The 22,424-nt window shown below is 47.1% G+C and overlaps 8 protein-coding genes across 8 annotated transcripts; 5 read left to right on the top strand and 3 right to left on the bottom strand.

The window, feature by feature from the left end:
- Positions 1-1,776: 1,776 nt before the first annotated feature.
- N7519_008720 (putative endoglycoceramidase) lies at positions 1,777-3,335 on the top strand (the record flags this gene model as incomplete). Its single annotated transcript, XM_057295495.1, has 2 exons — positions 1,777-2,253; positions 2,307-3,335. 2 exons carry the CDS (start codon positions 1,777-1,779, stop codon positions 3,333-3,335), a joined length of 1,506 nt encoding a protein of 501 aa, XP_057143377.1.
- A 1,773-nt stretch (positions 3,336-5,108) lies between these two features.
- On the bottom strand, positions 5,109-5,304 carry N7519_008719 (uncharacterized protein; the record flags this gene model as incomplete). Its single annotated transcript, XM_057295494.1, is given in 2 exon segments — positions 5,109-5,230; positions 5,247-5,304. The coding sequence occupies 2 exon segments, from the start codon at positions 5,302-5,304 to the stop codon at positions 5,109-5,111; spliced, it is 180 nt and encodes a 59-aa protein (XP_057143376.1).
- Positions 5,305-10,628: 5,324 nt separating this feature from the next.
- Positions 10,629-11,108, bottom strand: N7519_008718 (uncharacterized protein; the record flags this gene model as incomplete). The annotated part of the gene is made up of 1 exon (XM_057295493.1): positions 10,629-11,108. One exon carries the CDS (start codon positions 11,106-11,108, stop codon positions 10,629-10,631), a length of 480 nt encoding a protein of 159 aa, XP_057143375.1.
- A 211-nt stretch (positions 11,109-11,319) lies between these two features.
- On the top strand, positions 11,320-11,668 carry N7519_008717 (uncharacterized protein; the record flags this gene model as incomplete). Its single annotated transcript, XM_057295492.1, has 2 exons — positions 11,320-11,535; positions 11,588-11,668. The coding sequence occupies 2 exons, from the start codon at positions 11,320-11,322 to the stop codon at positions 11,666-11,668; spliced, it is 297 nt and encodes a 98-aa protein (XP_057143374.1).
- Positions 11,669-13,073: 1,405 nt separating this feature from the next.
- On the top strand, positions 13,074-15,246 carry N7519_008716 (Zn(II)2Cys6 transcription factor domain-containing protein; the record flags this gene model as incomplete). Its single annotated transcript, XM_057295491.1, has 4 exons — positions 13,074-13,150; positions 13,205-13,937; positions 13,999-14,052; positions 14,116-15,246. The coding sequence occupies 4 exons, from the start codon at positions 13,074-13,076 to the stop codon at positions 15,244-15,246; spliced, it is 1,995 nt and encodes a 664-aa protein (XP_057143373.1).
- Positions 15,247-15,503: 257 nt separating this feature from the next.
- N7519_008715 (class II fructose-bisphosphate aldolase) lies at positions 15,504-16,409 on the top strand (the record flags this gene model as incomplete). The annotated part of the gene is made up of 2 exons (XM_057295490.1): positions 15,504-16,090; positions 16,139-16,409. 2 exons carry the CDS (start codon positions 15,504-15,506, stop codon positions 16,407-16,409), a joined length of 858 nt encoding a protein of 285 aa, XP_057143372.1.
- Positions 16,410-16,868: 459 nt separating this feature from the next.
- N7519_008714 (uncharacterized protein) lies at positions 16,869-17,833 on the top strand (the record flags this gene model as incomplete). Its single annotated transcript, XM_057295489.1, has 4 exons — positions 16,869-16,956; positions 17,002-17,423; positions 17,475-17,775; positions 17,826-17,833. The coding sequence occupies 4 exons, from the start codon at positions 16,869-16,871 to the stop codon at positions 17,831-17,833; spliced, it is 819 nt and encodes a 272-aa protein (XP_057143371.1).
- An 86-nt stretch (positions 17,834-17,919) lies between these two features.
- Positions 17,920-22,280, bottom strand: N7519_008713 (ABC transporter ATP-binding protein; the record flags this gene model as incomplete). The annotated part of the gene is made up of 10 exons (XM_057295488.1): positions 17,920-17,946; positions 17,995-19,500; positions 19,548-19,720; positions 19,779-20,352; positions 20,415-21,015; positions 21,072-21,673; positions 21,722-21,776; positions 21,829-21,944; positions 21,994-22,074; positions 22,131-22,280. 10 exons carry the CDS (start codon positions 22,278-22,280, stop codon positions 17,920-17,922), a joined length of 3,885 nt encoding a protein of 1,294 aa, XP_057143370.1.
- Between the last annotated feature and the right edge of the window lie 144 nt (positions 22,281-22,424).

The following is a 22,424-nucleotide window of genomic DNA, read 5'->3' as shown; positions in this document are numbered from 1 at the left end:
ATTAAAAATAACTATATAAGACTATTAAAGAGAATAACAAGCTTTTAGAGATATTAGTTAATAAGAGTATACTAAGCTATTTAAGGCGGATTCGAAATAGCTAAGTGTACTAGATAGCTTCTAGTTAGATCTATAAATAGTATATATAAATAAGAAGATTTAAGTTTATATAACTATAAAAAATCAAGACTTTAATTATTATTAATAATAATACTACTATATAAAAAATATAGGGGAAAATATAATAATAATATATACCCCTTAAGGTTATAAATCTAGGTATATTTATATTATTTAATATCTATTAGTTATCTATAAATATCTAATAGATATAAGGTCTATATCTAAATCTATGCGACTACAGATATTGGATATCAAAAAATATCCAAATCCGTACTTTGGGGATATGAATTATAGATATCCGCGGATATTGCGGATTCTGCCGTAGTCTAGCCGCTTTTATCAAAGTTATAGATATTCTATTCTTCGATCCGATCTTTAACCGCTAAATAGTATTATCTAGGCGAGTATACTAGGTAATAAGATAACTAGGTATAACTACTTCTAGGCGGCTCTTTTCTACTAGCTTTTGCTTAATATAGGTGTATTTATCAGACAGGCGTTTGATAAAACGGTAGACCTAGTTTATACCGAGGCCTAGATCTAGATCATATCGATGAAGAATTTAACGTGCACACTTCTAGATTATATCTATAGTTAGGGGAGCGTTTGCAGTATTCAATATATCAATCTAATAAGTTAATGCCTACTCTTAGTTAGGTTTTAGGCTTTATTATCACTAGCGTGGCCAGTTTTAGATTTACGACCGTTGATTCTACCCCTCAGGGTGTGGTATAGAATGTCCAATTCCCGCGCCAATACTGAAATTGCAGGTTTATCAATTTTCATAGCAGGCTTGCAAAGTACTACAGATCCGATCTTCCAATATTTGGGATGAAAAAGGCATTTTTGGTGATATTAAATGGAGGTTAAAAATGGTGGGTGAGGTTTTGCTCTCAACCCGTGCGGTCCAATTCCCACCGGGAGTTGGGCCGTGCGTTGGGTCGAGTACATTATACTGCACTGAATGATCCATAGACTGTAGACCAGCGGCATAATTACCCTTCTATGCATAGCGGCATCGATGATAAGCGTAATATTGTCATTCCACTGGGTTTCGATTGACACCAACAAGAACTATGCCTGCGCAAAATTCCGTGAGACCGTAATTTCTGCTGGCTCGAAGCGCGAGTATGGGCTCGTCCCAATAATCATCAAATGGTGGACTGGCGTGCAACATCCGCAGAGTCTTCACAATGTATCCACGGCGAATCTGCACATATTTGGCTTGCAATACCTAGAAGACGCAAATATCTCGAAAACTTACCAGGATGCCATAATCCCTGAAGCCTCAACCGGTGGTAGACAGGTCTTAGTTACAACAGGAACAGATTCTAACGACGACAATTTGTTTCATCAAGCCAGAAATCCAGATGACTCTTCAAGATTGTCTACAGTTGGAGTACGCTGTACTTCACCAACTCTACTAGCCAAAACCTCTTTAGTTAGGGATTAGTGGGATGTGGGTTTGAATACACCATTGACACTAGTAAGGTTTCGGCTCCACTTTGACCGACAAGATGTAACCCTGCTTTATGTAAAGAGCAAATACTCTCCCTGTGTTCCCTTAGTTCTTTTTATCGTCTGAACGCTCCTTCCCTCCGTCTCTTTTCCCGTTTCTCACCTGGGACTGACTTGGTTGGTCCTTTCATTGCAATGCTGTTCACTCCCATTGCTGCTGCATCGCTGCTAGCGGTTCTCGGCACACTACTGGCGGACGTGTTAGCTCAGGATGCCGAGGGTTGGTACAAGTCTCATCCAGGAATGGCTCGTATCAGCCAGGTGAACCAAGATACGCATCAGATCGTCGATGAATTCAACCGTACGCGGTTCTTCCACGGAACCAATGTCGTTATGAAGGAGCCGCCGTGGCATCGGCAGTTGGAGTGGGTGCCAGGTATCTCGTCGTTTGGCAAACAAGATGTCCAAAATCTGCACGACTTAGGTCTGAACATCGTGCGATTGGGCCACAGCTGGGCCGGTGCAGAACCTGTGCGTGGGTCGTACAACCAGACATTTCTCGATATCATGAAGAAGCAGACCAAGATGGCCGAGGACCATGGCCTCTATGTTTTGGTGGACGCGCATCAGGACTGCCTGTCGCGGCAGTTTTGCGGCCATGGCGTACCTGATGTAAGTAGAGATAATCCCATCTTGGCACCGTTGATACTCACCCGGTTTTTTAGTGGTTTGTTAAGGAGGACTGGGTATCTAGCAGCAAGATGTATCCGTTCCCCCTTAAGCTGACACCGTTTCCTGTGGATGAAAACGGCTTCCCATCGCCGCAGTCGCTTTGTGATACTGTTGACTGGTCTCTGAGTTACACGTCGGTGGCAGTGGGCAATGCATTCGGCCGGCTATACAACAACTACAACGGGCTTGGCGATGCGTTTGCGGCGTACTGGAAAACTCTGGCGTCAGAGTATGCCGAGACGACCAACGTGGTCGGATATAACTTGTTGAATGAGCCGTGGGTGGGCGACACGTGGGCAGATCCAACATTGCTAGTGCCAGGTGTTGCCGACCACAAGGTCCTGGAAGAGCTCTGGAACCGTGCGACTTGGCAGATCCGTACCGTGGACAATGACACGCTCATTTGGTTCGAAGGCGCCACCCTGGACGTCTCATCGGGTTTCAACAACGTCCCTCTCGGGGACGGCTCGAAGTCAGTGCATTCATTCCACTACTACAGCCCGCCGCAGCTGGGCTCTATTTCCACCACTCTCAACAACCGCCACAAGGACAACGAGCGCCTTAAGACCGCTGGTGTGCTGACAGAGCTTACGTTCTGGATGGGTGATGATAAGCAGATGCAGGGCCTGGCAGATGCCATGGCAGCGACCGACGCAAATATGGTTTCCTGGATTGGCTGGGCGTACGAGAACCTGTACAATGGTACATCTGGACAGCCTTATCCTGAACTGGCGAAGCACTACAGCCGTGCATACCCCGCCGCCATCGCTGGCACTCCCATCAGCTTCGGCTTTTCTGAGGACTCGACCACTTTCAAGCTGCAGTTTACGTCTGATCCCAATATTGACGCCCCCACGGAAATCATTCTGCCCCCATCCACCTTCCCTAACGGATATAGAGTCCAAGTCTCACCCGGCGGCAGTTTGCTGCAGTACGCACTCGACAAACGTACCCTGGCCTTGTTCACATCCACTAGCATCAAGAACGCCACCGACATCTCTGTCACAGTTTCTTCTAATTAATCTCATCCCTACTTTACCCCCAAAATTGCTACGTAGTCGTAGTTGTAGTAGTAGTAGTAGTTGTTTTGGTTGTTGTTTCATTAAGTTAGTTGTCTGCACCGGGTCATCTAGATATGGCAGGCCATATTTTCTGGCTTCTATTAGTTCATAGGGCAAGCCTACTGTCCTGTTCCCTCGGGAATGGTCGACCATTCCACGCTTTTCATCCGTACAGCTAGGCATCGTCACAACCGGAGCATAGGTAGGCAAAGGCCAACCGCGCCCCCCAACCGCGCTAAATATAGTTAGGCAGAATTCCAACCGCATCGCACCGCAAAACCGCATGGTTAGACCGCGGTCAACGAAGAGAAACCGCAAATACAGAACTAATCTAGGCTATGCTAAGACGCATAAAAGTGCTAACTGATACCAATTCAACACTTGTTTATAACTGTTTTGGTTTGCAAGGTCTAGCATGGCAGTTCCTGGCGAGATTTATATATTAAGTTAAGGAAATCTTATTTAGCTTGATTGTATTATGTAGAATCTAGATCTAGGATTACATATTTACCGGCTTCTATACTGTCTGAGATTGTCGAATTGTGAAATTCGCCAATATTTTGTTTACGCTATTAACTATTACTACCGACTCTTAGCGCTAGCAGAAACCAACCACCTATTTCTTTCCCTCAGTAACTATCAAGCAGGGGTGGAGCGACAGACCCAATGGAAGCCAGTGGTATCTGATCGCTGGCGTCATATCAAAGCCGATAACTATCGTGATCTTACTTCCGATGAGATAGGGATTGTTGAGTTAGGGAAGATTGTCAAGGGGCCAAGAACTCTCAGACTCGGCTGGTGGGAGACGGGATATACTTCTGAGTGCGCGTTTGCTTAGCAATCACAAACAAGAGCGTTAGTCCCACAATAAAATATGGACATACTGGTTGAGCCATTCAGAAGCAAGAAATAGATGAGAAGACAAAAAGCAAACGACGGGAAGTCATACAAGGTCATACTGCAGTACGGAAGGTAAACATCTCCAGCACGATTCATAGGCAAGCTCAACTTACAAATGCCATGTACAAAATCAACTGGCCTGTACACCCCACACACTGGTGAGCGTTATATGAACGTCGTTTAGGAAAGAATACACTGCCCATCGCTGATTACTTAGAGACTTATCAGAGGAATCTATTTAGCATTTAGTCCACATTCAGTCCAAGTTCAACGGAGGACTTATGCCCCACTCTTTTTGCGACGAGCTAATTTTTATTGGCCTTATCTTTCATTGCACCCCTATTCTCGAGGTGCTCCATCTTCCAACGCCGTCCGTCTCAATAAATCACACAGTGGAGCATCACGATGACACGAAAATTATTGATTGAAGTGGAGGTTTCTACTATACTTTAAAAATACCACGCCATATTGGAGAGTGGTCACAATATTGCTGGTTATATCCTATAATGCTCGATCCTCACGAACTACGTGATAATGATTGAGCACCGCTTTATCGTCGCGCGACTGGACTGAGAAGGATGAGTCACGAGATAACCGCATTGACCCCGCGAGCTAAAACACTGGCTACCTTAGCATCTGTAACGTCGACAGGGATCGAGCGAAGGTACCTCCGAACAGTTAGAGCTAATCCGTGCGTGGTCACCACTATTTCTTAAGAGCCTATACCTTAAAAGAATACCAATACATAGTAGATTCTTATGCATTGGTTGGGTTGCCTATTTTCTGAGCTCTGGGGAGAAAATAATGCCCCGAATTGGTTTGTGAGCGGGGGATTTACGGTGCGGCACGAGCCGAGTTTTGCGCGCGTACCACATCAAGAGCGATCAACTCCGAGGAATGGGGCGAGTCCATCTTCCACCACCCCCATTCGTCCACTGGAGGGCCAATAATGCGAACTAGAAACCAACATACATGCCGTTCCTTCGAACCAAAAATAGATATATCGCCCGATTTCCGGAGTTCTTTCCATAATGAAGTTATAACCACACTATTCCCTTATATTGGCTTGGAAGGAATACAAAATACTATCCAAAGTACCACCAATCAGAGTCCCGTCGAGACTTTGCTCATTCCTGCGTGTATATTGGTATTGCGTTCCACAAATGCCCGCTCCATCTGGTCCAACAAGCCACATTGTCGGCATTCTGCCGTCGAGCACCAGCGATTTAAAACATCGCAATGATTGCAAGACAGTGCCTGAAAACCAGATATCGACCATATTACAAAAGGCTTCCCCCGCCAGACTGAACACAACAAATCAAGTCATTACGGAAAACGCTGGCTTACTTGCCACAGAATCCGCGCAGACCCCACCTACTTCGATTTCTAGATGCAGAAATAAAGCTGGCGTCAATGCTCTCAAAATTGAAACGCGCCCCATGCATCTAAACCTGGATATCTCTTCGTCGACAATCAAGCGGAAACAAAATGAAGTACTCCTCAGCAAGACCTCTGGTGAAACGAGCGAAATTATAGTTCTGACGCCTCGATCGCCGGAGGATATTAGCTTGCTTTCTGTTTTCCTCAGGTCAAGCAAGACCAAGCGCTTTCGGCAGACAACCTCTGCGGTATGGAAATTGCCAACCGTTAGTGAGATCAACACGGAGTTCTCAGACCCCGAAACAATCCTTTTTGGGCCTCAAGTACATTTCCCCTGCAGATAAGAACGAATCTAGAAGGCGATCAAGGTTCTTTATCGTCGGTTATACTTGAATCCATACTTTCGCATCGAAGCCCAAAAGAAGTGGATCCGACTCCAAAATCGCTTCTCAAAATTATACCGCTTGAATTTCTCCAGCACTTAGGGGAAAATAGCGGGATATGCCCGGCTTGGACAACCCAGGACAGGAGATGCAAAGTTCATCGTACTGTCAGACTTATTTCAGCGCAACTCCAAAGCCTAGTCACCTTCAAACCTAGCGTGCTTCTGCTAGTCATTCAACAGCTGATAGAAGCGCTATTCTGCGCATCACATCGGAAGGTCGCATCTCGAGAACTTCAAGGCTGGAGAAAGGAGTTACAGGAGCTCTCAAAGATCTCAGACTGTGGATATATTTTCCCAGTAGAGAATGAGCGTTTATGTGCTGTTTTTCACTGGATTTATCTCCTAGGCCGGGCAGCACTGTCTCAAACATCTCCGTCCTCTTCTTTGAAATCTACAGGGCACAAAATTGTCCAAGTAGAGCCGCCTGTGGTCAATCCGATCCAAGAGTTCAAACCTTACGTCGGTAAAGCCTTCTCGGGAACAACAGCTGAAGAGCTTGCAAAGCTTCTTACCAAGCCTCTCCAAAAAAGCGATATCAAATATCAGGGCTCGATGTACATTTTCTGGCAACGTCCAAACTTTGGGCACTTGAAAATTGGACGATCTCAAAACGTACCCCGCCGTCTAGAACAATGGAATAAACAGTGCAAAAAGTTTATGCAGGTTTTCTTTCCGGAGGAAAAAGGGGCCGCGAGTATGCCTGATTTACAAAAAATTCCACATATATCGCGGGTTGAAGCTCTGGTGCATCTGGAATTGATGCACTATAGAAGAATCGAGAAAAAGTGCCCCGGTTGCTTCAAATCACACGTGGAATGGTTTGAAACTTCTAAGGATATTGCAATAGGAGTTGTCCGCAAGTGGTCGGATTGGATGGCCACACTGCCATATGAGAAACATATGAAAGATGGCGAAGAAAAGTGGGTTCTGAAAAGTGAGGAACGGAAAAATCTAGGTGATCTGTGTCGCCCAGGGATTAAATTTCCAACCCCACATTTGCCTGTTGCCGAAGAGGAGGAAAACATCTCCTTATCGCCCTTCGACACCCCATCCCAAGTGCGAGATAGGAGGAAAGGGCGCCGGAGCCTGGACTGAGAACAATGGTATAGACCGCCTGTGGGGTTAGAGCGATGATGGTCACATATAGATTGACTAGTTTCATATTATCATCTCGCTATTGAAAAATACCTCTAATTGAAGACAGGATTAGAAGGAGGAAGACATGCATGCCTGGGTTTGCTGTATCCTTGGCCAGCCGATCTTCAATGTTTTGCCTCGAATTTGATCTAGATATCTAGTTTAGAGGTCAGAAGAATGTATGCTTTGAGTTCTAATGGGCTATTGAAAACTGCCATGTACAACTTGTGCAATAACTCAAGTTGTTTTATTGTAGTTGACGGGATGCTGTTAACAATTCGTAGATGGAGACTTTCTCTTAACGGATGGGGAAATAGAAACGGTCCTGCGGCGGTTTCTTAGGATTTGATTTTATAGCTTTGGATTGCCTGGTTTTTCACAATTCAAATTATCGACTTATATTGCTATGTTATAGAGCGACGGCCGGATGGTAATTTGGGACTTCTGATCCTAGACAATTTTATAAACGAGGGTAGATAGATTCTGCTAAGTTCTTTCAAAATATATGGTATTTATATTAAAGAAATTCGCCTATTATCTGCCCTACCTTTCATGTAACTTGCTAGGTATCTAGGCTAATATCCTTATATTCTGCTATAAATAAGAACCGTTCCTTCTATAGCTACTATCGCCCCTTTATAAATCTATATCTTCTATCCTAAAGGTCTATTTTACTAAGTAGAACTTGTTAAATGTACTCGGGACTATCGGGTCGATCATCTTTCTATATTAACCCTCTAGTATAGATTATCTATTATATAGCGGCGTATATATTAGCTACTAGTAGTTCTAATATATCTATCTTATACTATAGTAACTATCTCTAAAGAGCGGACTATACCTAACGTCTTCCCTCTTTATATTTCGTCGGGTCTACCTCTAAACACTTCTTTAATAAGCTTAAGCCTAAAGTACGAAGTTTTATCCCTTAACTAAAAGAAGTTATAGCTAGTAGCCTTACTAAGAAGGTATTTATATTAATCTATCTAGTAGATAACTTAGATACGGACACTATTTATCTTAATGATATATAGGGTGAGATCCTATCCTACTTATCGCGCTATATGCTCCTAAAGTAGCCTAACTATTTCTATAGTATATCTTTAGGTTCTAGTTTAGATAGCTATAAATCGAGCTTTTCGGCTTTAACTAAAAGGGCTAGTAATAAGGAATAGTTCGAAGGAAAGTCGGTAGCGGCCTTATAGATTAGCTTCTAGAGAGCCTATAGTGTATTATTATTCTTAAAATTAAGTAAGCTTAGTTCTTTGATTACGGTGGTTAAATCTATTTTATTTAAGAATAGTTGCTATAGGACTTTTATATAAGGGCGTGTAGTGGGGTATTTAGGGTCTTTAGTTATCTAGAGCTAGGATTGGTAATCACTCGTCGATATGATAGAGTTAATATAGGTGCTACTACTAAGGATGGCTGTTGATGGGACTTAAGTATATAATGATTTTACTCATGGTACCTGGTTGCCTAAAAATGAGTGTTGACAAAAACCGGCTGGTAGGTTGGGTGTATGTCTCTTCGTCTCCTCAACCGTGACATCATAGCTAGACTAGCCACAGTGATTTGTATTGTTTAGGTGGCTCAAAGTACTTTTGATCTAGAGTGCCGCTTAGGTGCTGAGGGCACATTGAGTATTGGCCGTGCAGAATATGTGGCTTAAGTACGGCTGAGCGGACGGGAAGCCCTGTTTCCACACCCTATGGTCGTATGTACTGAATTATATATCAGAATGCCTCATGTTCTAGTAGTATAGTGAGCCTAGTTAGGGTTAAATTGCTTCAAGACATCGCAAATGAAAAGAATGATAATGTCTTCCTCTACGCCGAAACTAATTGGTCTCACTGGCTCGCTTGCGTTTAAGACGATTATCCACAAGATCCTGAACGTCATTCATAGTCGAGCGGGACGAGAACTACTCAGGGTTGATGCCAACCTGTTGGGCTCTACGGTGTAGGGACCAAAGAAGCAGAGAGGAGAGAGTCATATTGGGAGAGAAGGAAGCAAGCTCCCAACAACTATCCAACTACTGAGTGGTGATGCCTAAGGCACCCAGGCATACACAACACCACCTGGTCACCAAAAAGCTCAGATGCAAGGCGATCCATCAGGGAAGGCTGAGACACGTCGGGGTCAGCATCTTTGGGACCTGTCGTCTCATCCCGATCCTCCATCTCGTCCTGGAGCTCTGGTTGGAACTGCGCTGCCACTTGAGTTAGCAGCTTTTTAGTGCAGTTGAACACATGTAAGCGCTGGATAGTGTGGTTCTGAATAAATACCACGCTTTTTGCTCGACGGTCTGCCCCAAGCGATGAAGACGGCCAATCGATTGGAATAGTCTGTTGTAGTTCTGAGCTGCTTCCAGAAGGACGATGCGGCTGCAAAAGGATGCATATTCAGACCCAGTGCCCCGCAAGTATAGGTAGTCACCAGAACGCGTGTACTTGTTGACATACATGGGATGTCTTTGTCTCTTTGTGCAGACTGAGCTGTTTGCTAGTTTGCCATTTTGCCATTTCTTTGTTAGTACAGGCTTCACATACAGCCTGCTTTCCATAGATTCATGATACCTATCTTCTTCCCCGATTTTCCCCCATGCTAGTGCTATTCACTAGCGTATCTCCAGTATCGTAGCCTAACAGTACTAGACTCGCTTTCTGTGAACTGTGCGACCGCAGACGAGCGGGCCTCCGATGGTATCCCAGCTTTGGTGACGACGAAGTCAATCGCTAAGGCGGACAGGAACATTTGAACATTTCCACCAGCCATCGGGTAAAGTATAAACCATCACCCGAGGCTGTGCGCCAGAACCAGCTAGTGTTCCTTCTGTCCACAGTATGTGGAATAGGAACTTCAGCCGATACACTCGTATGTGAGGTACTTGAGGACGGCGTTTTGATATGTCTCAATTTCACAAAAGCGTGCGTCGGAACAGTGATTACTTCTCGCCCGTCAGGTAAACGCAGTTTTAGTCCGAGCCAACATGGAAAAATACGATATGGCGCACTGGCGGCTATACACTGCCGTAGACGGCAACACGCGTTGTGGGCAGGGAGGCTGCGTTGTCGCGATTCGTGCCAAAACACACCAAAGCCATGATCAGGGCCCATTTCGGAGAAGGCCGAAATATCAGCAGACAACATGCGGCTCTTGGACCGGTTCATAAATTCAGCCAAGCGGGGATGTGACGGTGACAGTCACCTGACCGGACCGTCACCCTTCAGATAGGCTGCCGTAGTTAGAAGGAATACATCTTCCCCTCACCTTTCAGTGCTTACAATTTTCACCCGATGTGGCTGACTGATATCTGAGCCGTTGGCAAGGCACAAACACATACGAACTAAGATGGCCACACAGGCCTACTGAACACACACAACTGAAGACTAAGGACTGGATTGAGGACAACTAACTGGCTCGGTGACGGTGGGGAAGGGCCAGGTTCTTATACTCCTGGTTTCTGCCACGGAACACCGTCCAAGCCAGGATAATTGGATGATCCGGGCCAGGGCGCCGACACCGGCAATGTTAGTCGGGCGCGTCAAGGTGAGATCGCCGTGGTAGTATGTAAGGATAAGATTGTTAGCGACGCAACGCATACTTGGGGCATCCTTGAAGTGCGTCCAGTCGTAGTCCTCGGCGTCGATATGTAGGGTTGTCTTGGGATTGACGGCCTGCGGCAATTTGTCAGGTCGCGCCACGATCTCTCCGAAGTGAAATCCCTTATGTGTCAGAGCGTCTCCACTAGTCTTCTTCGTCACCAGCCAAATATATTTTCGCAAATGTGATCCGACCATAGCGTAGTAATCCCGGTAGACGGCGATAAACGGTAAATCAAATGCCCAGACAACGACAGGGTCCCCCATGGGCCATCGGTCGGGATAGATGTCCCCATCTGAATTAAAGTCGGCCGGCCACTTTGCGTAACGGCTCCGCTGGGGGATGATGTCAGTGACAGAGTTGACGGTATGTCGACCAGTTCATGTGAGCTGATTGATCCGAGCCCTGCTAGGCGGTTGAGGCTTGGGCTGTGCGCTGGGGGGGGCTGTACAGCTTGTGTGAATGATATTTCCGATCATGCTCCTGCTGGACGATGAGAGGGTATCGGATCTCGGCGGTCGTGACAGCGAGGGTAGGGATATCACCGCCGATAGTGATTGGCTCGTTGTTGTAACCGGCCAGGACATTTCCTGTATCGCGGCACAGAGTGGTCAAAGGATGATTGGCAGTGCGCTAAATCCGACGGTTGTGCTGAGGTGGCCCTTACGCGCCAATAAGACCAAACGGGATGGCGTAAGTAAAAGTAAGGGAGTGGCTGCGATGGACTGAAATTCGACTCCTTTAGAGCATTGAACCACGATTCAAAAATGCCGATATCCAACGAGACGTCAGCAATAGTGGTTTCCTGGCCCAACGAAGCAGATAGAGCTCACTCAAGTGAAGTGAGAGACAGCTGAGAGCTAGACAAAGCTTCTCAACAAAGCACAGCACTCCAACAAAGAGATGCTGCAAAGGGGAGATAGAGCTCACTTGTCAACAGGAGAAAATAGCTCCAAAGTGAGAGGTATCTCAAGAAATCTTAGCAAGATGCTGTAAGCAAGAGATAAAGAGCAAGAAACAGCTTAATGAGAAGCTATTCTTGATAGACAAGTAGACCAACAAGCCCTTGCAAAGACTGGAGGTGCGCTCCAGAAAAGAGTAGTACTGATAGTACTAAAGAGAGGGCTTTGCGTTGGATGGATGAGGCCACCACGGGTGACAGGACGAGCCAGATAGCTGGTTTTCTCTCTCTCTACCTTTCTTCCTTCCTCTCTCTCTCAGTGAGGGCTTCGCTCAGAATGTATCACTGTCTTTCTCCACTCCTCTTTGCGTAGCCTCTCCATCAGGTTATGATCCCTTTGCGACATCCCCGAGCAGGTTTCTTTTTTTATCGTGACGACCCAGCAGCTGGGGTAGCGGCCCGCTCAGTCCAGCTCGGCACACACCGAGACCTCCCTCTGATGATGTGGATCGTAAAAGGTAGTCTATATCCTTAGCCGTGACTAAAGCGTTCTCGTGGCTTTGTCGGTAGCTTGTATTTGAGTGTCAACTCTGTCCTAATGAACTTTAAAGGAGAACAAAAAAAGAACAAAAACATACAACAGTGAGGATTCGCTGGTGGTCACCCACCCAACTACTAACTCACCGGCGTGTGGCTTAAGTACGGCTGAGCGGACGGGAAGCCCTGTTTTCCACACCCTATGGTCGTATGTATTAGGTTACATGTTAGAATGCATCATGTCATGGAACTGCAGTCTTCCAGTATAGTTGAATAATAGGTAGAGATAATTGCTAGAAGCAAGTGAAAATATAAATGGTAAGAGGCAAGCCGGATTCAGTCTTCTTGTAACTTGCTGCACTGCATTTCAGATTATATACTATTAATTCAGCGGCAGGGAGTTATTCATACGTGGGACATTAAAGGTGGGTGTGGGGTGTGATATGTATATATAGAGAGAGAGGAAGAGAAAGAGAGAGGTGATAACACACCACTTCAACAGCCCAGTTAGTTAATAAGGTATCGCCCTGTCTGAATTTTAGAGGATTGAGAGCGAATGGCATGGACAAAGAAGAAGGGGTTGAATCAACGCATTTTTGTGGCCACTCGCGTGTGACTGTTTATATTTGTGGAGACGAATCTGGGGTTCCCCGCACCCTCGAGACGAGAAAGGCACTCGGGCAAGGAACTTAAAGTGGATAAGAGTTTTGCGACCCGAGACGAGGAAAACGGGAAATTGCTGATGGATTCGGCTCTTGACCACTACGATGGTAGCGCATGCTCTGATGCCGCAATGCATTCGCGATCACCTTACAGACGGCCACGCGTACGAAAGTCCCGCGGCCGCGGCCTGCGGACGACGAATGGATGGTGGGTCATTTGCCTCTCAAAGGCTTCAGCTTGTGCTCACATAACGAGATATAGCATAACATGCCGGAAACGACACTTGAAATGTGACGAGGCAAAGCCGATATGCGGCGCTTGTGCCAAAAATAACAAGATCTGCGAATTCGCTAGCTCGGGTCGTCGCAGCGTCAACCTTCCAGCCTCGGACGGGGCCGTTACAGACGCTGTTCCTGATTTGAGCGCCCAGCAAGGTGCGGTCGCAGTGGAGGACAACGAACGAGAATCGAGTACAGCTCAGACAAACTCCGCGCTCTCGGGACTGCGCGAAGCTATTGTCCCAGGCTGGCCCAGTTTTGCGGTCGATCCCAACATCTCTCAACCTGCCCAACTTGATCAACTGAGAGGGAGTCAATCCGATTCGAACCAGAATCTGGTGGCTTCGACAGATGCCTCTTTGTCACCCTCTAATTCATCCCTTGCGGCAGTTCGGTGGTTTGGGCTGCTAGCTAATGATGCTGCTAAGGACAGTTCACAGGTGTCTACGACCCATAATTCCTGGGTGAATCAAGGTTTCTCGCTGCAGGGCCACTCTAATCCAGATGGCCAAACCCAACTCAGCTCGTTGCAATGCGCGACGCTGGTATTAGACGGCCCTTCTTCCATTTATGCAAGTCACGACCCAACGCAAGCTGGTACTGCAGGGGGCAATACGCTGGGAGATGAGCAGATATGGCAGTCACGAGAGCAAATTGAGCTTCTGCCGGGCGAGGAGACATTGTTTGAACATTTCGTAACTCGAGTGAGCCCATGGGTATGCACAATTTGCCATGCTTAAGACTTGGAAATGCTTGGCTTACAACGCTCTTTAACAGATTGATCTCTTCGATCCCACAGCCCAATTTTCTACGTTCGTTGCGCACTTGGCCGTAAGCTAATTTCAGCCTTGCAAACAAGATTCTGCAATTGGAATACTGACCTGGTATCTGCAGATATACAATGCGGGGCTGATGAATGCTATACTCGCTCTTGCATATCGACACCTGGCCTTGAATCCCCATCTGAGCGATCGTAACGTGCCAAACAAGCAGGAAGCAGCTCTTCAATATTATTACCAGACTCTACACTATGTGCAAAAGGCTATGCAGTACTCTGGTTACAAAAGAAGCCTCGAGCTGCTCGCAACAACGTTGATCATTTCCGCTTACGAGATGCTTGACAATTCTACGAATGATTGGGAGAGGCATCTCGAGGGTGTGTTTTTGATACAGAGATCCCAAACCATTCATGGCGAGTCTGGAGGATTGCGTTCGGCCGTTTGGTGGGCATGGCTTTGTCAAGACATCTGGGCGGCTTTCCGGGAGAAACGCAAAACTCTTACATTTTGGGTTCCGCAAAAGCCCCTTTCCGAATTATCACCACACGAACTTGCCAGACGCTCAATATACAATACTGCGAAGGTGATCAGCTATTGCGCCGATGCGGTGACCGAAGCAGATATCGGACGTCGGGTCGATGAGGCAAACCATCTTCGCAAGATGTTAGATGACTGGCAACAACACCTGACCATTGAGTTCTCTCCCTTGCCGCTCGGCTCACGCCACCAGTCATATTTTCGACCTATCTGGATCCGCCCACATGCATTTGGTATGGATGAAAAGACAGTGCACTGCAATCCCTGGAAACAACTAACACCAGATATAGCCGTCGCGATTCAATTATTTAGCGTGTCGCATATCTTACTACTTGCTCATGAGCCTAGGCTAGGAGGCATTGAGCAGTATACCGAGCGACAAAGTGTAATCAAGCACTGCGTGGAGAATATCTGCGGTATTGCTGTGACACTAAAAGACAACCCATCCAGCATAATGTCATCGCAAGCTCTATATATCGGTAAGTCTTTCAATGCACCTTATTTAAGAAACAATACCAACAGGAAAATAGCCGGACTATTTACTCAAGAACACGATACCCGAGAGGCTATCTTGGAACTGCTGGAATCCTGTCGCGAACGTAGTGGCTGGCCAGTTAGATCTTTAGGTGAAGAGCTCCAGCATTTTTGGGCAGACCACGAGCCGACAAAAGAGGCAGCTGCCGCGAACTTGGCGCGATCTATTCCATAAGGAATTGACTGAGGTTTTGGGCATGTATCCTTTGTATTTTCCATTTTATTTAAATAAGCCTATAAGGTGGATTTTAATAACCAAAAAGCCTTGGGATTAAAGCTTTGAGGCCTCGGGACAAATAGTACCCCGTCTCGGGGTCAACTCTCACTTAACGGCATCCCTAGCCCTGGAGTCGGTCAGCACTTAATAATAAGTTGGCTGGACACCCTCAATGAATACAATTCAAATTTTATCTATTGCACTTCTCTATCATAATGTCCTGGAAAGACTCCAACCGCTATAAGCGCATTCTCCACGCGGCCGAGATCGGCCACTACGGGGTCATCGCCGTCATCGCTTACAACCTCGAACAAATCCTGGGCTTCGTCCGAGCCGCAGAGACCGCACGCTCACCACTAATTATTCAACTATTCCCTTGGGCCATCGAGGTCACAGATGGTTTGCTAGTTCGTGCCGCAGCCGACGCCGCCAAGCATGCAAGCGTACCTATCAGTGTTCACCTCGACCACGCTCAATCCGAAGCTATTATCAAGCGCGCAGCAGAGCTTCCATTCAATAGTATCATGGTGGACATGTCGCACTACGACAAGGAAACAAACTTGAAAAAGACGCGTGAGTTGGTACAATATTGCAACGAGCGCGAGAAGGCCACGGAAGCCGAGCCGGGTCGTATCGAGGGGGGAGAGGATGGAGTCATGGATACTGCGGGATTGGAAGCATGTTTGACGACCTCTGAGGAAGTAGACGAGTTCATCGGCACGGGTGTGGATGTCCTTGCCCCCGCTTTTGGCAATGTCCATGGTGAATATGGCCCGCGAGGCCCGCATCTTGATTTCGAAAGGTGAGTATCAGTGCCTCGGGGGAGATACATCACTAACTATATGGTCAGATTTGAGATGGTGCGAGCTCGTGCAAATGGTAGAATCAATTTGGCTATACATGGCACCAATGGGTTTGCCCCGGAGCTGATCAAACGCTGTGTGGCTGCTGGTGTCACCAAGATCAATGTAAACCGACTGGTCTTGGACGATTACTACGACCATCTTCGGGAAAATGTGGGAAAGATGCCGCACACCCAACTTATCGAGGAGGGCATTCAGAAGGTGACGGACCTGACCATCAAATGGATGGAGATCTGCGGTTCGGCGGGCAAGGCATGAAGGAAGGGAAATTGTGCCAATATGGTGATCTGAACACTTTTGAAGTTAACAGGGAATATCTACATACAAGTACTGTTGGGTCGTATTTGCCGTTTTATCTGATCGTCCTTATTATTCCATAGAAAGTTCAAAATTTCTTATTAATGGCTCCGGAAGGTGCCCAGGTGGAAATATCTCTCGATTCTAATGCTTCATTTCTATCTAGGGACCTGACTCTTTCCATCTCTTTATGCTCCAATCTCCCGAATCGCCATAGTGGGCCTGCATCGTGTCGTCTCGTCTCGGGGAGCCCTTGTCCAATATCTTTCCTGTCTCGGACGTACCTCGACTCGAGATACGCGGGGGGAATGCTGTGTGTTTCAATGGGAGTAAGTGTGATTTATAAAAAGGAATGTGTCTTCTCTTAACTTTACTCTTGTCTCCCAGTCAATCTTCTGTATCCATTAATCACATTTCATAATGGCTTCCTCTGTGACCGACCACCCGGCTATGGCCCCAGAAAGCACACCTCAGACTCAAGTCACCCTCGGTGGAAAGGTTATTGCTAGTATGTACGGAATATTAAGATCTACAATTGTGCTAATTTCGTTAGTCACCGGTGCCAATCGCGGTATTGGTCTCGGTATCGCCGAGTGCTGCCTTTCCAACGGCGCGACCAAGGTCTACTCGATTGACATTGGGGAGACTGGAGAAGATTTTGCTACTCTCTCCAAGCACTATCCCGGTCAGCTCTTTGCTGTCACCGCCAATGTGACCGAGGAATCGACTATCACCGCGGCAATCGATAGGATCATCGAGGAAGCTGGCGCTCTGCACGGAATGGTGGTTAACGCTGGACGAACAAACCACAAAGCTGCTCTGGACTTCACCCAGGAGGATATTGAGACCTTGTTCAATGTTAATCTCTTCGGGGCTTTCTACACCGCACGCGCCGCTGCTCGTGCATTCATCAAGATTGGAATAAAGGGATCTATTGTCTTCACAGCATCAATGGCCTCTTACCGTCCCAACAAGGTAAACCTACCTTCGATTTCTTTCCGGATGATCACTGACATTGCATTTCAGCGCGTCCCTTCCACTCCCTACGGTGCCTCGAAGGCAGGCGTACGAAACATGACCCACACTTTGGCAATGGAATGGGCGCAGTACGGTATCCGTGTCAACAGTGTATCGCCTGGTCTAGTCAAGACCGCCATGACATACTGGGTCCCTCAGCAGCCGGACTGGGAACAGCAGCTGAAGTATTATGGTGGATTCCCTAGGTTGGCCGAGGTACAGGAGCTCGGCGGTGCCTACGTGTACCTTCTAAGTGAGGCTGCCAGCTACACTACCTCTATTGATATTCCAGTAAACGGGGTGATAGGCAGTAAGTGTTTCCGAGTTCTTCAAGTGAAATTGATGTGCTGACACATGCAGTCTGTTAAACGTTGTGTATTGGTTTATGAGATACAGAAGTATGAGATAGGAGAAGAGAATAAATGAAACGGCCTTGCTTGAAAGGCTCATCCCATCATCGGTCTAGAGCTTGCGCTTGACACTATAATCACGTTAGTTATAAGTAGATGCGGCTGAGCGGGGAACATACCATCTGCCAATAAGCCCCCTTTCTGCGCAACAATTCATGATGTGTTCCGGACTCAAGAATGCTCGATCCCTGTCCCGACGCCCCTTCTCCGAAGACAAAAATTGCATCGGCTTTTTGAATGGTTGCTAGTCTGTGCGCGACCGCAATAATAGTCATGTTTCGCTTGCTTGCCAATCTCTCCATAGCGCCTTGTACAAGACTTTCCGACTGAGAGTCCAAACTGGATGTGGCCTCATCGAGAAGGAGAAGTAGCGGTTTTCGGATCAAGGATCGCGCAATACAAAGACGCTGTTTTTGCCCACCACTCAGTGAGGCCTGAGCGTTGACGCCAAGTTCTGTCAAGAAGCCATCTGGCAGAGATACGATGAAGTCATGAATTTCGGCGTCCTTGCATGCTTGAATCATTTGGTCCTCGGTAGTCGGATTATTGGGGGCTTCCAGACCGAGAAGGAGATTCTCACGGATGGTGCCTTCGAAGAGTTTCGGCTCCTGGGCCACGAGCGACAAGGCACTTCTGTAAGAGGACAGTTCAATGGAACGAATGTCTCGGCCACCAAACAGGATGGCTCCCTGAGTGCAGTCATAGAAGCGCTCCAGTAGGGAGACAAGCGTAGATTTTCCGCAGCCTGAAGGTCCGACAAATGCTACGAATTGACCACTCTCAATGGAGAGATTTAGATCAACAAATGTCGGTACCTCGCGAGAAGGATATTGAAAAGAGACGTTTTGAATTTCAACAGAGGGACTGGGAGTGTGCTCCGAAGAAGACAGCGGTCCAACCGGGACATGCTGAAGTTGCCCCGCAGTAGGTAGTCGTGCAGCCAATATGCGATTGGCAGAAGCCTTAGCCTGGGCAATATTTGGACCAAAACTGAAGAACTGCCCAGCTGATTGGCCGCCTTGAATAATAGCAATGTAGACCACGAAAAATGCAACCGGGTCGTATTCGCGAGACGCGAGGAGCTGGCCGCCGTACCAGAAGGCGAGTGCCATGGCACATAGCTCGACACTGTCGGAAAACGCAAATACCAACGTTGCGTACCACGCCTTCCGGGTGGCCTTCTGACGCTGTTCTTTCAGCAGCCTTGAATATCTTTGCAAAATTGAATCTTCCATGGTCAGAGCAGTGACCGTCCTAAAGGCCCGGACCGCCTCCGTTGCGAACTTGGAGCTATCGGCATAGACTTCGGCGTTTAGGCTTTCGAATTTGATCTCATATCGAATGCGCATGAAGGCAGAGAGAAATAAGAATGGCATGGCGGCGAAAAAGGTGACAGCCGCCAGTTTCCATCCAAAGGCGAACGAGATTGCAACACAACCGATGACGTTGAAGATCGAAATGAGAGGAAAAACACCAGTGGGACCAAACATCTCCTGTAACTGTTTTGAATCGGTGGAGAGCCTGGAAATCAGACTACCTGAGGAATTCTCCTCGCGGTCATAGAACCACACGGGTTTGGACAATAGGTTGTAGAAATAGTCCAGCCGAGCATTGGACACGACAAACTGAACAGTTAGCTTTGCTCCAGCTCCGAGGACGTATATAAACTCACCATTGAGATGGAATTGGACGAAAATCCTAGCATAAAGTAGAAGGTCGCCATGGCAAGGGCGAGGATGAAAAACATCAATGCCCAGAAGTTCGCGGCGTCCACGAGCTTCTGGCCAGTGAACTGGAAAACTTCCACAAGTCTGGCAAAAAGCCAACTTTGTAGGGAGAATCCGGCTGTTGGACTCTGTTAGCCTATATCTGGAAATTCGCGGAGAGTACGGTGAATACTTACAACCTGCCCCTACAGCCCCGATTAGCGTCAGTGCATATAAGAGCCAATGGCTACGATTTTCATAAATGAGCACCCCAAAGCTGTGGAAAAAGCCAAAGCCTCTTTCGGGCACGGGACTTTCCTGGGGTTGTTGATCACCGCCTTCTTTAGTGGTGTGAACTTGAGGCTTGACTTCTTCTTTCTGCGAAAGAATCGAATCTGGCACATCGGCATCCATCAAATCTGTCAGTGGCTCCAGCTGTTGCGCATGAACCAAGCTATGGTATATCCCTTCCTTGAGCATTAACTCTTGGTGGGAACCTTCTTCTGAATTCCGGCCGTCTTTCATGACGATGATCTTGTCCGCGCGGCGGACGGTGGACAAACGATGAGCGATCATGATTGTAGTGCGATCTTTGGATACACGATCGAGGGCTGCTTGCACAATCCTTTCTCCTTGAATATCGATCGAACTGGTCGCTTCATCAAGAATGAGAATTTGGGGTTGGCTGACGATACTCCGCGCGATGGCAATTCTTTGGCGCTGTCCGCCACTCAATGTGATTCCACCTTCCCCGACAGTGGTCGAGTAACCCTAGAATTGGAATAATCAGACAAATGAAAACTAAAGAAAACGTAGCGAGGGTGTAATAATACCATGGGGAGGCGGTCGATAAATTCATCTGCAAAGGCTTGCTTGCAAGCTGCGGTGATGAGTTCCATCTTCACAGACTCTGTATCATTCTCCCACTGTGATCCGATCAGACCAAAAGCAACATTGTTGTATATTGAATCGTTGAATAAGAATGGCTCTTGCTGAACAAGTCCGATCTGCGATCGCCACCACTTCACATCCAAGTCATTGATATTGTGATCTCCCACATGGATTTGACCCGATGTGGCCTCTTCATCTTCCTCGGACTGAAGTTGGTACCATCGCTCGATCATAGCGACAATAGTACTTTTCCCCGAACCGGATGGTCCGACCAGAGCTGTGGTTTTATTTCGCTCAAACCGTGCATTAAATCCCTTAAGCACAGTCATTTCTGGTCTTGTGGGATACGAAAACGTCGCGTTCTGAAACACGATATCAGCATGGCTGGATACCTCTGGCTCTCGGATTCCCGGTGGATCGTCCCTCTTGGAATCAATAACACCAAAAAAGGCGCCTGATGCACTTATGGCCTTCGAGATAGCCATCAATGGCCCTGCAATGCCTCCCAAAATAGTGACCACGAGGAGCACGGAAAAGAATACCCTAATGGATTGTCAGAGAACGGCATCACAGGTATTCAGAAGGTGGGATAAGCATACGTGATCACGGTGTTAATGTTAGCAATGTGACCTTCGCGATACAGCTTCAACCCAAACCAGAAGGCCAGAGCGAAGCTGACATACATCGCAAAGAAGAGCATTCCAAGGTGAAGGCCACTGACTAAAGACATACGCAGGCCACGTTTTCGTGCTTCCTCGACCCACCGGGTATACTTTTTGAAGAGTGGTTGCTCAGCACCCAGGGCGAACACTGTCCGAATAGAACCGAATACTTCTGCGGCGAGCGCGGCATGCTTCTCATCTGCCTTGTCCACACTCTGCTGGGCCTTGACCAAAAATGGCAGTGTCAGGCTAAAGCCAAGGATCACAAATACAATGGCCGAACTGACAACAAGCGTCAATGCCCAAGAATAACGGAATGCGATTGCGTAAGCCGAAATGAGCAAGGCGAGTGACTGAAACAGAATGGCGAGTCGATCGGAAACACTTTGCTGGATCGTATTTGACAGCGCCGTAATCGCATGTGTGACAGTTCCGACTGACATCTCGTCCAGCTTGCTCATAGGAAGTGAAAAGAGAGCCTGGGTGTACTCCAGGCGCAAGGCTCCCGAGGCACGGAGGCTGATCAATCGAAAACAAATCTGTCTGGTGTGAGTAATAAAGGAGGTATGCAGGGTAGAAAACCATACCATGGATATGTAAGTCAGACAGAACTTTCCGATAAATAAATACACAATATACAAGCTAAAAGGAGACGGTTAGTTCGCTGCCATGAGAGATACACTGCGACATTTACCTATTTTGGTTGACTGAGGACTTGAATGACCCCTCTGTGATACCCGATCCCGGAATAAAGTACTCATTGAAGGTGCCGACCAGCTGGCCAAAGACAATGTTCATCAACGGAAGAGCCTGGAGTTTCATTAGTTGATGTTGAGTACAGCTCGAAATTTGCCCTTACAATTCCCGAAGCCATGGCACAAATCAGCCCTAGAATCATAATATAAATACCCCCATGGGAGGCACCATATGATAGGATCCTCTGGAGGAGATGTGAGCGATAGTAGACCAAGCCTCCATCAATAAATAAGGACCTACCGCATAGCTACCGAGACTTGCTGGTTTGGCTGTCTCATCTTTTGACTTCGAACGAGCGACAATGTCTGCACTGGCAATGGAGTTGTTATCTGGTGATGTTGGTACCTCCGGCGTTCCGATACGATGCGGGGAAGCTGACGGCGAAGGCATTTTTTTTTTTTCACCCGGTCAACACAGCAGTTTAGTGAAAGAAAAGTTGTTTGTCGAAGGACACCTGCACCATTTCGGTGTTCTTGGGATGAATATTGTCAAGAAAATCAAGAAACCTGTCATCTTTCAAGAAATCAGGGGGAT

This window comes from Penicillium mononematosum (genome assembly GCF_028829835.1).
Source record: "Penicillium mononematosum strain IBT 11891 chromosome Unknown utg000005l:1.0-9366267.0:1.0-9372171.0, whole genome shotgun sequence".
Classification (NCBI taxonomy): Eukaryota; Fungi; Ascomycota; class Eurotiomycetes; order Eurotiales; family Aspergillaceae; genus Penicillium; species Penicillium mononematosum.
This window is presented reverse-complemented; position numbering and strand designations above follow the sequence as displayed.